The 14,764-nt window shown below is 48.8% G+C and overlaps 1 protein-coding gene across 3 annotated transcripts; it reads left to right on the forward strand.

The window, feature by feature from the left end:
• Positions 1-868: 868 nt before the first annotated feature.
• On the forward strand, positions 869-14,491 carry TNFAIP3 (TNF alpha induced protein 3). 3 transcript variants are annotated; one of them, XM_041746582.1, is made up of 9 exons: positions 869-1,126; positions 4,492-4,801; positions 7,979-8,169; positions 8,823-8,970; positions 9,130-9,300; positions 10,143-10,323; positions 11,484-12,403; positions 13,026-13,222; positions 14,138-14,491. In XM_041746582.1, the coding sequence occupies exons 2-9, from the start codon at positions 4,507-4,509 to the stop codon at positions 14,420-14,422; spliced, it is 2,388 nt and encodes a 795-aa protein (XP_041602516.1). In that variant the 5' UTR covers positions 869-1,126; positions 4,492-4,506; the 3' UTR covers positions 14,423-14,491. The 3 variants fall into 3 exon arrangements, with proteins under 3 accessions (XP_041602516.1, XP_041602514.1, XP_041602515.1); XM_041746580.1 differs by lacking the exon at positions 869-1,126 and adding an exon at positions 2,247-2,743; XM_041746581.1 differs by lacking the exon at positions 869-1,126 and adding an exon at positions 2,247-2,743 and having other exon boundaries at positions 13,026-13,207.
• Positions 14,492-14,764: the final 273 nt, after the last annotated feature.

A 14,764-nucleotide genomic window follows, 5' to 3' on the forward strand; every position in this document is an offset into this window, starting at 1 on the left:
TTAATAAGGGGTGGGGGTCGTGGGTGGGTAAAATGTATTATCAGCCCTTGACACCTTGGCCTGAACTAATGGTCAGGTCATCAAAAAGAGCTCCTAATAGGGCCTTAGGGGGGACACGCAAGGACAGTAATAATGGACTAGAAATGACTTCTGAACCGAAATGTTCCTGAATGCCGAGCCCCCTGGGCACCTGGCGTGCAGGAAGGGAGAAAGGGGAATCAGTAAAGTGCAGAACAGGGTTGATGGTTGCTCTGGTCCTCGACTTCACCTAAGACAGGTTTTGCTCCTGCAAATTCCAAGGCTGTGGGCCTCAGGTCACCCCCAACAGCCCGCCGTCCGGGTGGCAGGACGCGGGGATGGGGACGGAGGGTTGTGAATTCCCCGCCGCGGCCCAGAGCAGGGCGCTCCGACGAGCTCATCACGTGCACGGCCGAAGGCTGCGGTCCCGGACGCCCGGGTGGTTTTTAGGGTTTTCTTTCTTTATTATTTCCCTTATTGTTCTCCACAGTTGGTGATTTTCTGCAGAAAAACGGCTGAGAAAAAAGAACCTATTTCATTTCCAGTTCCCATCACCGCGATTTCCACATGGATGTGACGTTGGGCCAGCTTCCGAAATGCCCAGGTGACTCACGCGGGGACACCCGGGGGCGGGGCTCAGGAGTTTCTCGCGCGGGGGGGCGGGGCGGGGCGGGGCGCGGCGCCGCCGGCCTCCTGCGCCGCCCGCGCCCCCTGCGCCCCCTGGCGGCCGGCGACCGCGGGGCTCGGCGCCGGCCCGGGCGTCACGTGACTGGAAAGTCCCCGGTGGAAATCCCCGTTCTCCGCCGGCGGTAAAACAGAAAGGGAAAAAGAGAACTGGCAGTCTGCAGTCTTCGCGGCGGGCCGGTGCAGCGCGCTCGGAGCCCGCGGGGGCGGAGCGGTGACAGCAGCCGCCGGGACAAGTGCGGCGGCGGCGGCGGCGGCGGGCGCGAGCCACACAGCCCCCGGCGGGCGGGCGGGCGGGCGAGCGAGCGCCGAGCCCCGGCGTCCATGGGGCGCCTCCTCCGCGCGGCCCGGACCCCCGCCTGCGGCGCGCGCCTGCCCTGACCCGGACTTGGGACTGCGGGAGAGCGCCGCGCGCCCGGGACAGGTGAGCGCCGCGCGGCCGGGACAGGTGAGCGCCGCGCGCCCGGGCCCCCTGCCACCGGCTCGGCGGGGCCCGGGCTGCGCGGGCGCGTCGCTGGCAGCTCCTCGCGGGCGGAGCTTGTCGGCCGGCGGCGCTCGCGGTGTGGGGTGTGAGATGCCGGCGTCGAGGTCGCCGCGCAGGGCGCAGGGTGACAGCTGCGGGCTCCCCGGCCGGCCGCCCCTCGCGGATGCTGCCCAGAACGCAGGCTGCAGCGCACGGCTGCAGGGGAGCCTCCGGACTGCTGGGCCGGGTGGTCCTCGGCGCTTTGCCCCCTTTCGTGCCCCTTTTATTTCTCGATCGGGCTCTGGATGCTCGCGGACGCGGAGACCTTGCAGGACCGCGGTGGCTTCTCCCCGGCGGGTGCAGAACCAGGCGGCCCGCCGGGCGGGGGTGGGGACGGGGCCAGCCAGCCTGTCCAGGGACAGCTCGCAGGCCCCCGCAGCCCGCTGCAGGGAGGTGGGGGGGCTCAGGGACGGGCCGAGCTGCTTCGGGCGCCGCGGCGCGAGCAGTGTGCGGGGGGCAGCGGGACGTTGGCCTGCGGCGCGGGTGCCCCAGCTCGCGGCGGGCGCAGCCCCTGCCCCGGCCCCTGCCCCGGCCCCTGCCCCAGCCAGACGGCCGCTGTCAGCCGGCTCGGCCCACATCCTGCCACCTGGCCTCTCAGGACAGCAGTGGTATTAAGTAAGGAAGGAGCTCAGCGCTTTTGAGACCGCTTTGTTTTCAGTTCTCCCCGCCTCTGACCTTCTTTCCTTGGAAGGCTGCTCTGGTCAAGGGTCTCAGGGCAGCATCTGGGGAGGGCCGTGGCTCATCACGGTTCATCCTCTGGACCTTAGCACTAGGGTCTGCAGTTGCTACGCAGCCGGTTATAGCTCCATTCCCATCGTCTAAGGTGCTTCTTTGTTTGGTTTTTTTTAGACAATTCTTCGTACAGGTTTTGGAGTTTAGGAGTGATAGTTACCAAAAATTCGATGAGGCATTTATTGATTTAAAAAAAAAAAAAGTCAGTGAGGTGACAAATGTAAAAGAAACGGTAAGGGTGATAGATGTCTTTACCTGTAAGGACGTTACGGTTATAGGTCAGGAAAATTTAGTCTTTAATCTTAAAAGTGGAGAAGTCCGAGAACTGGGAACTTGGCTGGTGGGTTCTAATTCTTTTCAGGAGGCGATCGATTCCACAGTGTGTGCAAGGCTAAAACTATGAATGGGATGACCCAGGGCTATACAGTGCTGACAGTTGCATGTCTTACATACGGCAAAGAGCCCTTGTGCTATTTGAGGTCTTTGCTGAAAGATCTTCAAATTAGAAGAGATTAAGAGAAGATTCAGAAAACTCAAAAGGCAACACCTAGCTTGTTTCAAATCTTTTTACTTCCGGCCTCTTCCCGTCTGGCAGCGGCAGGCACAGGGATGGTGGTGTGGGAACAGCAAGGGGCAGGTGTTGGAAGATCTGGCTTCCAGGCAAAGCTGTCTGCCTTGGGTAGTGTGGAACCTGAGCAGGACCCGTACTCGTGTTGCCTTGGCTGTGGACAGGGAATAAGGGCACCTGTGATTTTTAGTCCCAGCATCCAGCATGGCTCTCAGCAGGTGAGCAGGCAGTGCTTTTTAAGCAATGGACAGATGAATGAGTGATTGTGAGACTGGCCATGCCACAAAGTGGAAATGGGTGTAATGTTTTTATTGCTTCACTATGCTTGTGCCCTGCAATAATTTTGCCCAGTTCCACCTTCAGGGAACTGAAGGAAAGATTACCAACTGGCCCAGAGAATAACTTCTCCCAGGCCTCATTGACAATCAGATTTGGACTCCTGGTCCAAAACTATCACCAGAAAACTCCTCAGAAGCAACCTTGGGTCATCTACTTTAACCTCTCTATTTTGGACCACAAGTTTTAAATCACTTCATCAATGGCTTTAAGAGAGCCTAGACCCACCTAGGAATGGCTTCCCTAAAATCTAGGTTTCTTCTCACTCTTACATAGGTTTCAAGTCTTCCTCAACTAGAAGCTTGCCCTGGCAAATAGTATGGTGCAGGAGTGAGATTAGCAATCTCCATGAAACTTCCTAGGGAATGTCTTCATGCTCCAAAACCCATCTTTGCCTTCATCTTGGAAACCAAGATGTATGTTGGGGCACCCTGCTAAGGCTTGTGGACGAGAGCTGGCTTTCCACACAGCTCCACACTGCAGAGATCCCACGTTGCATCAATTCACAACATCCTACGCTATTGGCATGGGTTGTAGATGCTGGGTTTTGCCCCCCTCCCCCCACCCCCCCCCCCTCCACTTCCTTCATTTATCATGAGCATCCCCCTGGCTGAAACATCTTTCCTTGCCCATTTCTAGACTTTTATTTCCTTCTACCAGCAGATAATGTTTCAAGATTCCAGGGTGAAGACAGGGTGGGAAATGCATTTGAGTGTTTGTACCTGGACAATGATAATAAATGTAGTTAAGTTGAAATAATTGAAATCTAATGCCTGCTCTCGGAAGTGTAAAATTTATTCTTGTATTATTATTATTATTATTATTATTATTATTATTATTCTATGTCCTATTCTGATGTTGTGAAGTTCAGTGGAGAGGTTCTGAAAGACTTATCGTTGACCCTTAAAACTGCAAAGCTTCTTACTGGAAATAGGCTTTTTCGTTGGTTCTAAGATATTCAGTTTTAACCTTTATAAATATTATAATACATTTTTGTAAATAAGCCCTTGATAAATATTTCTCTCCGGGGCTAAAGAGGAAACTCTAATCAGCAGCCTACGTGACAACATAAAATTGTGAGATTTTCCACAAAACATTTATTTATTCTGCAGTGTAGGGTGGGAGGGCTTAAAAGAGATAAATCAAGGCTTTGCCTAAAAGCCAGGGCTGCTCAGCAGTGGTCTTAAGGGAGAAGCTCAGGACTTGTCAGGGCCACCTTGTGCCCGTCACTGGCATTCAGAGCTCCGAAGCCCCAGTGGCTGTGTCAGAGTGGCATGAGAATGAGAGGGGAGCTTGTTGGTTATGAGGTGCAGTACCTGTTGCTGACAGACGGGCTTGGCTCCCTGACAGACGTTACTGAAAACACGGGTTATTCCCCTCCTCCTCAATACCCACTCCCCGCCTTCCTTCTCTTGTTTAGACTAATCTTTAAAAGTGATGTAACTTAAAACAGTCCAGTGTGAGTTAATCTCGGGGGCCAGCTAGTATCCTGGAGTAGAGGTGACTAAGATCTTTTGCCTACAGATGAGGCTAATGACAAGATCAAACACTGGGGTTTCCTGCAGGCAGGTATATAGGAGTGGTATCGAAGTCGGGCTAACGGAATGGGGTTTTCTTCCCTCCTCTTCAGGTGTTGCAGAGCACGATGGCTGAACAGCTCCTTCCCCAGGCTTTGTATTTGAGCAACATGCGGAAAGCTGTAAAGATACGAGAGAGAACTCCAGAAGACATATTTAAGCCAACCAATGGGATCATTCATCATTTTAAATCCATGCACCGATACACACTAGAAATGTTTAGAACTTGCCAGTTTTGTCCACAATTTCGGGAGATCATCCACAAAGCCCTCATTGACAGAAGCATCCAGGCCTCCCTGGAAAGCCAGAAGAAGCTCAACTGGTGTCGGGAAGTCAGGAAGCTGGTGGCACTGAAAACGAATGGTAAGAAGCTTTTGTCTAGGTGTTGGCTCCTACAGTACTGGATCCCCATTCATCAGAGTCTAATAGCACTGGTCCAAACTCAAGCCTTTTGAGAGCATAACCACCTTAGTATAGAATACTCTATAAAAAGCATGTGATAAAAGCAAGCTTGTATACCGGTGTTTTTATTAAGGATATTTTGTAGTTGTGCATATTAGAGAGCAGAACCACTCAGGCTTGAGGAATGCATCTCTAAACATCCATTAGGGGACTTAGGTGTCTAATTTTTGTGGCTATTTGTGTAATCATTTGTAAAATACCCTTTCCTGACCAGTCATGGAAACCTTAAAAGATTTTAAGTTCAAAAGGAAAGCATGGTGTGAAAATTAGTATTACTATTGTCTCCCACAATCATTAGAAAATGTCCATAATGATGACCTTACATATTTTGAATTGATGACATGTTATGGCTTAACCAGTGAATGGCTGCTGTCTGCCTCTCCCTTACCCAGGTTCTGTTGGTTTTGGTCCCAAGATACAAAGTAGAAAGATACTTGAGATTTTTAGCCCAGATTTAGAGACCTTTACTTCACTATTTTTAGGGATTCCTAGTTCTGAATTTCTTGTGTCTCTCTGTGTGTATCTACCTATTGGCCCTTTACTACTGGTAGTTGTTTCCTGTTCTAAACTTCACTGTTTTGTTTTTTGTTTTTTGATTATTACCCTTGAGCAAGAGTATGTGTGTCATGGCAACATCCGAGCCTACGAGATACAAAATCCTACGTTATAACATCACTGATTATTACAGCATCAAGTAGACTGTTCACCATCAATTAAATGCTTATAGTCTAGATGAGGGCAGAAATCAGGTACTTACGTAAGTAACAGTCTTTCTTTAAGACCACCTCGATCAAAATAATAGTCCTAAGCATAGGAAATCCTTGTCAGTGAGAGGATAAGAATATTAATTAAGTTAGTTGATACCTTAACTTTGGACATTTTGAGTTGGGTAATGTGGAGTGATTGGAGATACGTATTCTGGTGGGGGGGGTGTCTTGTGCATAATTACTACAATATCTTGCATCTTGTACTTTTGAAGTACAGATTCTTAGAAACAAAAGTAGAATGAAAACTGGGGAGAGCTAGTGTTTACATTGTTCTTGGCCCTAAATCAAGTGATGCGTAGAAGTGGGTAATTATGTTAAGTCATCATCAAGGGGTTTATATTCCTGACAGCTTGTGGTTTTAACTCTCTTCCATTTTGTTACCAAAAAGACAGAATGAACGTTGGGAAAGTTGGAAACAGATTAGAGATGTGGTAGGAAAAGGAAAACCTTCCTATCTTTAACAGAATTAACTGACATTTTAGGTTGAACTTCTGCCTTAAGAAGAAATGAATGTAAATAGTCAACACTTGTCTTGCCAAGATAAGTCATTAAAGTCAACAAGGATTCATGCTACAAATCAAGCTACAGAAGCAAGTGTTTTATAACAGTTTCTGGGAAATAGGAATTTGGGGGCTCAGACCCTTTTATTTTCCCAGTTTGAAGAAAATTTCTTAAAATTCTGGAAAAGGGAGAAAAGATATTTAGAGGAGGGGAGATAGACAAAGTGACTTTTACTCTGGCTTTTATGAAGCACCTTTTTTTAAAAAAAAAAAAAAAAAAAAAAACTTTCTCCACTAGGAGGGTTCTACAAAATCAATGGTCTGTTTGGGGAGGGGGTGATTCACAAGTTTGCATTTGAGGATATGAGACTGCGGTGAATGAGGAAGGGAGTAGGTGGCATAAAATTGAAACTTCATGTGAAAAATTCCAGCGTCTATTGGCTGTGGCGATTTCACTTGTATAATGAGTAGCCCTATTCCAGCTCACCCTGGCCACACCCACTTGGAAAGTCCAGGGCGCCCTTCGCAGTTTAAATGTCTACACACCAGAACAAAAAGTACAATAGCTGTTGCTCAATTGCTAGTCAAATCACTTAGCACTGGGGAATTCCAGATGTTACTTAGGGAATTTTGTACTGGTGCATCTCAATAAAGAACTGAAAGTAAGCACAAGAAGAAGAAAAAAAAGCCTTATCTTTGCTCTAGATTTTGCAAAGGGGAAATTTCAACAGAATGCAATCGTTGCCACACTTCTGCCAAGACAAAAGGCTGAGCGATCTTTTTTGTTCGCTTGTGTGAATCCTTACTTAGCTTGTCTTTCTGTGTGTATGAATTGCAGGGATGCCTGCTGCGGATGTATATGCTTGAGGGGCCTTCGTTGTTGTTTTGTTTTTGTTTTTTACAGTTTGGCTACAATTAAGATTTGATAAAAATTTCAAAAAGCTTTTGTAGCCCCGCTTGTAGAGTAATGTAAGAAAACAGTTGAACTCTTCTTTATGAAAACAGTGGTGCATTTGCCCACAAGATAGTAAGGAGTTAACTCGTTTGGTATTAAACATTCTCCCCAAATGTTTATTGTTTCGAGGTTGGGAAAAAAAGGCAGTCTCTTGAATTGTGGGTTTTAGCCTGTGAAAGGAACAGGTTAATGGAGTAAATTTAGACCTATCTTTTTCTCACATGCTCAAAAGGCAGGCTGAGGAGGTAACTCGGGGTTCTTGATCCCACTTCACAAACCAGGAGAGGAAACTCCCAGGCCCCAGAGGCCTCAGTGGAATGGTCAAGTCATTTGCCACTGAGTCATAGCCAGACTGTCCTTGTCTAGTGAACGGAGCCAAGCCAGCTTCCTGGTTTGTGCATATCACCTTGTGTGTTCTCTGTAGAGCCAGAGAGTAACCGTGCCTTGGTCTTAGCCAAAACATCAAGGAATGCTAGAACGAAATGAACTGTAGAGATCTTAATCCAATACCCTCATTTCACAAAGAGAAGAAATACACAGAAGTTGACAAATTTCCCCCAAAGGTGACACCTAAACCAGTTAGGGCAAGCCGGGCTAGACCCAAGGTCCCCCAATAATCATTCCCTGGTTTCTTTGCTCTGTTGGTGTCAGGCATTAAAAATAAGAGCGAAAAGAATTTTTGTTTTTTCCCTTAAAGCTGTCATCGCCTTGTGCAATGATCTCATTAGCCCTTGGACTAAGAAATTAAACCATTGCCATTTCTCACATGCCCTCTTGGGTCCCCTCTGATAGCAGCAGGGCTCATGCATCTTAAAAACCTTTGCAGGCCTTTGATGTGTATGGCTTCTGTCCTCAGGCGATGGAAACTGCCTCATGCATGCTGCCTCTCAGTACATGTGGGGTGTTCAGGACACAGATTTGGTTCTGAGGAAGGCACTCTTCAGCACTCTCAAGGAGACGGATACACGCAACTTTAAATTCCGCTGGCAGCTGGAGTCTCTTAAATCCCAGGAGTTTGTGGAAACGGGACTTTGCTACGACACTCGGGTATGTTCCCCCATGAAGTATCTATCGATAGAGCTCCACGCTGAGCAAAGGGTCCCTCAGGCCAGCCCCTGCTCTCAAGGAGCATATGATTTACTAGGTGATGTGCACTTGGCGAAGCAAAGCATTCAATGGAAAACACCCGAAACCTCTGATGGGATGACCCTGAGGCTTTTGTCACTGCTGGGAGGTTTCCAGGCAACAGATTCCCAGCTGTGCATCTCTTCCTTTTAGAAGGGCATCTGCTCACAGCCTTTCCTGTGGTGTTTTGGTTGCTTTCCAACCTGCCTGCCCTTTGCACACTTTGCTGAGCCCGCCAATCAAAATCAGACGTGGGGCTCCCCATTCTCAGTCACAGGCTTGGAATTTTTGTGTACATTTGGATAAGGGGCTTTGGTGTTATGCCTCATCAGGGATTTTTTTGAAGGCAGGTGCTGTCCCCATCCTCCCCCGCTTGTAAGTGTGCCTTAGAGTGGAAAAAAATAAAGGAAAAAAAACCAAAAGGGGGAAAAGGGTGATCATTTGAATGATGATTTCCAAAAAGGGGAAAAGTAAGCTGAGTTATATAAATGAATAATTCTATCACGAAGTCATACTGAGTTTTTAAAGCATAGTACGTTCAATCATGATTTTTCCCTTTACCTGCTTCTCTTTAGAATTGGACCGATGAATGGGACAGCCTCGTCAAAATGGCATCCACGGAGACACCCGTGGCCCGAGGTGGACTTCAGTATAACTCCCTGGAAGAAATACACATATTTGTCCTTTGCAACATCCTTAGAAGGCCAATCATTGTGATTTCAGGTGAGAGGTCACGGGTCGCTTATTTGTATTCGAGTGCTGTTGAGCTTTAATGCTTTAGCTCTTGGGAAAAACCCAGACTTCCCAGGGGCAATAGTAGCTGAAGGGAATTTGATGAAAATCACCTGAGGGCCTTATTTCTTTTGCTCTTTCTCTAAACAGACAAAATGCTGAGAAGTTTGGAATCGGGTTCTAATTTCGCTCCTTTGAAGGTGGGCGGGATTTACTTGCCTCTCCACTGGCCAGCCCAGGAGTGCTACCGATACCCCATCATTCTCGGCTATGACAGCCAGCATTTTGTACCCCTGGTGACCCTGAAAGACAGCGGACCTGGTAAGAAAACCAAGCATGAGTTCACATTTGTAACTGCTGGTAGATACTGGGATGCCCTGTTCCCACTGAACATGAGGCCCCTTAGGGCTCTCTGGCAATAGCCTCATTTATGTTTATTAGCTATTTTTTATATGAATACAGTGTTGTTTCATGTGCCTGATTAGCAACAGTAATGCAGTGGCAATATTCCCAATACCCACTATCTTTGTGTATGGCTTGGAAAGCACTTTCCATAGCTTAATTGCAAGTAGGAGATACATATCCACCCATGACTACTGCCATTTGATCCATTTGATCCATAACTGAATGAGGCACACAGAGCCCTGGCATGGAGCAGATAAATGTCTGTCAGGTTAGCTGCTATTATGATGGCTTCCAGTGGAAGAGTGTGTGTGCTAAGTGCTTTAGAGACAGCATTTCATTTCATTTCATCCTCATAGCGTTCCTATGGGCTGTAAGCCCTGGGAGCCTTATCTTACAGATGAGAACCTTGAAACTCAGAGAGGTTCAATAACTTGCCTGATGTCACAGAGCTTGATAATGGCAAAGTGAGGATTTAATCTCAGATCAGTCTGGTTCCGAAGTGTGGCAATTTAACCAATGAGATCCACTGCCTCCAGGCTGCCTGATATTCTCTAACCTTCCAGAACAAAGCATTTTATGTTAGAGTTTAGTGTAGTTTGTTTCTTCATCTGAGTGCGACTGGGGCTAGGTGATGCTTTTCTACTCTTTCCTTGTATCCTTTTTATGTTTTCAAAATGTGATCATTATATATGTGGCCTCACACATAATTTCATTTAGTAGAACCATGTGTCGCTTACGTGTTATTCTTTCCCCCTCAGAAATCCGAGCTGTTCCACTCGTTAACAGAGAGCGAGGAAGGTTTGAAGACTTAAAAGTTCACTTTTTGACAGATCCTGAAAACGAGATGAAGGAAAAGCTCTTGAAAGAGTACTTGATGGTGATCGAAATTCCTGTCCAAGGCTGGGACCATGGCACCACCCATTTGATCAATGCTGCAAAGTAAGAGTTTATCCTTAGCTCTACCCTTTGTCATCTTCAGTTGCTTTTACTTCCACCACATAAGGCAGTGCCACCCCAGCTCAAATAACCATAAAGTTATATGAAGCCAGTCTCCTCCAATGTGAAACAAATTCAGAGTGGTGTACATGAGTCAGAGAGGATGACCGGAGGCCATGCTAATTTGGGTTTCACAGGGGAAAAAGTAATTTATTCATGGTGATTTTCCTGCATATCTAGATGCTGACGGAATTGTGGCTTTTAAGTATATTGTATTAAACCCAGGATAGTTTTGTTTTGTTTTAATTGCCCTAGTACTAAGCTAGCAAATGAAAATTCTTGGAGATGAAAGCCTTTTTCTTTTGGCTTCTTGGTAAAGACAGACACATCAGACACAGAGTGGGCTGTAGATCATGTTTCTGTGGCAGCCGTACGATTTTGCCCACATGAAAGTGACAGAGACCCAGAGTGCATGTTGTACAGGTATCCATATATTAAACACTGGCTTCCTGTTAGATGCCTGTTTGTTAGGAATTGAAATACACAAGAGGGGACGATGGAGGGATAGGAGAATCCGTTTCTCAAAGCGGAGGCGGGCCATTACAGAGGATCAGAAGTCCATGGACAGCACCTGTGAGCATGGCAGCTGCTTAGTCACTGTGCAGGGGGGTTAATGCTGATACAGACCAGGCACAAGTTTAAGATCAATAAGATCAATAACAGCAAAATAGAGGCAACGAGCTCTCAAAGTAGTTTGGACTATGAAGTAGCCTCATCCCAAATGAATACCCTATGTAATATTTTCATAGAAGTTTGAGAGAAGTTAAAAGGTAAAAGTGACTTTTGAAAAGAGGAATAGAGTAATCAAGTGTGGAGGCATCCCCAGAATAGCCCTTTCTTTAGAATTATCTGTAATTTGGGGTGGACCAAGATTGATTAAGTAAGATTTTGATTCTTGAAATAACGAAATCTTCTTAGATGGACTGTGCTATTGGAAGCGCAGACTCTTAATCATGAGACTGCATTTCAGTGAATGCTTGTGAAGTTAATGCCATAATCCACATTCTAAAAGTTTGCCCTATGAACTAATGATATGAAATCGTGTGTGTGTAGTGTGTATCTGTGTTTGTGTGTAGCCTCATATTTTTCCTTTTGGTCTTTAGGCTGGATGAAGCCAATTTACCCAAAGAAATAAATCTGGTAGATGATTACTTTGAGCTCGTCCAGCACGAGTACAAGAAGTGGCAGGAGAACAATGAGCAGGAACGGAGAGAGATGCATGCTCAGAATCCTTTGGAACCTTCCGTTCCCCAGCTTTCTCTCATGGACGTAAAATGTGAAACACCCAACTGTCCTTTCTTCATGTCGGTGAACACCCAGCCTTTGTGCCACGAATGCTCAGAGAGGCGGCAAAAGAACCAAAGCAAATCCTCCAGGCTGCACTCCAAGCCAGGCCCTGAGGGGCTCCCGGGCATAGTGCTTGGGCCCTCCCGGGGAGAGGCCTATGAGCCCATGGGCTGGAGCCCTGAGGAGCCAGCTGGGGGACCTCATTCGGCCCCTCCAACAGCACCCAGCCTTTTCCTGTTCAGCGAGACGACCGCGATGAAGTGCAGGAGTCCCGGCTGCCCCTTCACGCTGAACGTGCAACACAACGGATTTTGCGAGCGCTGCCACAACGCCCGGCAGCTTACTGCAGGCCACAGCCCGGACAGCATGAGGCACTTAGACCCTGGGAAGTGCCGAGCCTGCTTACAGGACGTCACCCGGACATTTAATGGCATCTGCAGTACGTGCTTCAAAAGGACTACGGCGGAGCCCTCCTCGGGCCTCAGCTCCAGCGTCCCTCCTTCCTGTCACCAGCGGTCCAAGTCAGACCCCTCGCAGCTCATCCAGAGTCTCTCCCCACATGCTTGCCGCAGAGCCGGGACCGAGGCTCCCTCCGGCTGCCTCTCTCAGGCCACACGGACTCCAGGGGACAGGACGGGGACCAGCAAATGCAGAAAAGCCGGCTGCATGTATTTTGGGACTCCAGAAAACAAAGGCTTCTGCACGCTGTGTTTCATCGAGTACAGAGAAAACAAACGTGAGTGACATGATTAGTTTCCTAACCCCGTTTCAAAACCCCTGATCTAGAAGCTGCAAGAAAGCAGCCCCTCTGGGTGGTGGGCACAGTGGGACAGTCGCCTGGAGATGTAAGCCACAGAAATCCACCTTCCAAAACCCTACAGCACCTCGTAGATAGAGTTCAGAGGATTTGTGTCATGAGGTCATGCAGCATCTGGCATTTATAAGGTAGAGTTTAAACGGGACTTCTTTGGAAACGTAGGTGTGATAGAGAACATTCAAGATCCAAAGAGCAGTAGCTGGACTGAAGGAAGCCTCTGCCAACATTGTAAGAAAACCTGGGTGGTTTTAGCAATCTCTAGCTTGAAAGAGGGATGGGCAGTTGACATCTTTGCATGTTCTGTTACTGCACCTGGCCAGTGCAGCACATTCAAAAGTGAGACATCTGTAAAGTTACAGATGTTTTGATAATGACATTATTACCATTTTTTATTTGGCTGAATTTATAAGAGGCTGTGTTCATGGATGCATGGCATAGGCTGCCCTAAGCTGCATCCAGAACCTGTCTGTTTCTTTAACAGCAAGGTCTCTCCCTGCTTGGAGACCACATGAACACTGATGGGCCCCAAACTCTCTTTTAGATTTTGTCACTGCCTCAACAAAAGCCAGTCCCACGGCCCCCAGGTTCCAGAACGCTGTTCCGTGCTTGGGGAGGGAATGTGGCACCGTTGGCAGCACCGTGTTTGAAGGATACTGTCAGAAGTGTTTCATTGAAGCTCAGAGTCAGAGATTTCATGAAGCGAAAAGGACCGAAGAGCAACTGGTGAGACATTTTGAGGTACTTTCCCTCCCCCGCCAGATGCCCTCCTGGCTGGAGCCCTTGCTTCTGACCAGACCATCAGACTCTCCTCCCAGCCAAGTTCCAGGGAAGAATTGTGGGGGTGGAGAGAAGTCATGTGGCCCCCAGGGTTGGACGTGCAGTAGCTACTCTTGATTTTTATGGCTTAAGTGTACTTTAGAACTCATTTAAAAATTAAATGGAGGGACGCCTGGGTGGCTCAGTGGTTGAGCGGCTGCCTTCATCTCAGGGCATGATCCCAGGGTCCTGGGATCAAGTCCTGTATCAGGTTCCCTGCAGGCAGCCTGCTTCTCCCTCTGCCTGTGTCTCTCATGAATAAATAAATAAAATCTTAAAAAAAAAACAAAAAGATGACTTAAAAACTAAATCGAGTCATCCATAGAATAAAACCTCTTAAAGCCCACAGAAAGCCAGACATTGAACAGAGACTGCTTGAATTTTAGTAGCAGCAAAGGCATCTGAGTGGCCAGCAGGCTTTCTGAAGTAATCCTTTGTCACGAGACAGGAGGAGGAGACAGAGCAACCCCAGTGCCTCCACACAGTGGCACATAAGAAAAGCAAACTTTGGCTGATGGGCGCCTGTCCCTTTGTTCACAAGAAGGGCAGCGTATTACTAATCCAAGCAGAGGCCGCTGGGCCAGGCTTCACAGGCCTCTGGGCCAGGCCTGGTACTTGGCCTCCCGGGGGCCAGGCCTGCATTCGTGGTCCTGGGCAGGGAGGCGTCCTTGGAGAGCTCCCATTCTCAGACTGTGTGTGCCGCTCCAGTTTCCCTGGGTCAGGCGGCTGCTCTCCATCCCATCGAGTTCTCTGTAGCTCCCTTCCTGGCTAATAGGATTGCCTAGTGTTCTCCCTGAGAAAATGGGACCAACAGCTCTCTTTGCCCTTTCCTCTCAGCGATCCAGCCAGCGCAGAGACGCTCCTCGAAGCACCCCGAGCGCCTCCAGGCCCAAGTGTGCCCGGGCCTCCTGCAAGAACATCCTGGCCTGCCGCAGCGAGGAGCTCTGCATGGAGTGCCAGCACCTCAGCCAGCGAGTGGGCGCCGGGGTCCACCGGGGCGAGCCGGTTCCCGAGGAACCCCCCAAGCAGCGCTGCCGGGCCCCCGCCTGCGATCACTTCGGCAATGCCAAGTGTAGTGGCTACTGCAACGAGTGCTTCCAGTTCAAGCAGCTGTACGGCTGAGGGATGCGGCGGGCTGGCCCAGCCACGGGGCGCCTCGAGCCTTAGCCAGCATGGTGCTAGCCCCCCAACACTCCTGTGCCGCAGCGGGGAGCTCCGGGGCGGCTTTGAGCCGGGAAGCAAAGAGAAGCTCCGGTCGCTGTCATCGCCGCCAGCGTTCCCATGTGGCCTTTGAGCAAGAGCAAGGCTAGTGACTGGTGGCAGATGGGTCTGGTCCTGCCCAGCCGGGGGCTGCTGCTGCTCCTCCTCCTTCTCCCCTCCTCCTCCCCTTTTTCCTCCTCCTCCTTTTCCTCCTCCTCCTTCTCCTCCTCCTCCTCCTCCTCTTCTTCCTCCTCACCTGCCACT

This window comes from Vulpes lagopus, chromosome 2 (assembly GCF_018345385.1).
Source record: "Vulpes lagopus strain Blue_001 chromosome 2, ASM1834538v1, whole genome shotgun sequence".
Taxonomy (NCBI): Eukaryota; Metazoa; Chordata; class Mammalia; order Carnivora; family Canidae; genus Vulpes; species Vulpes lagopus.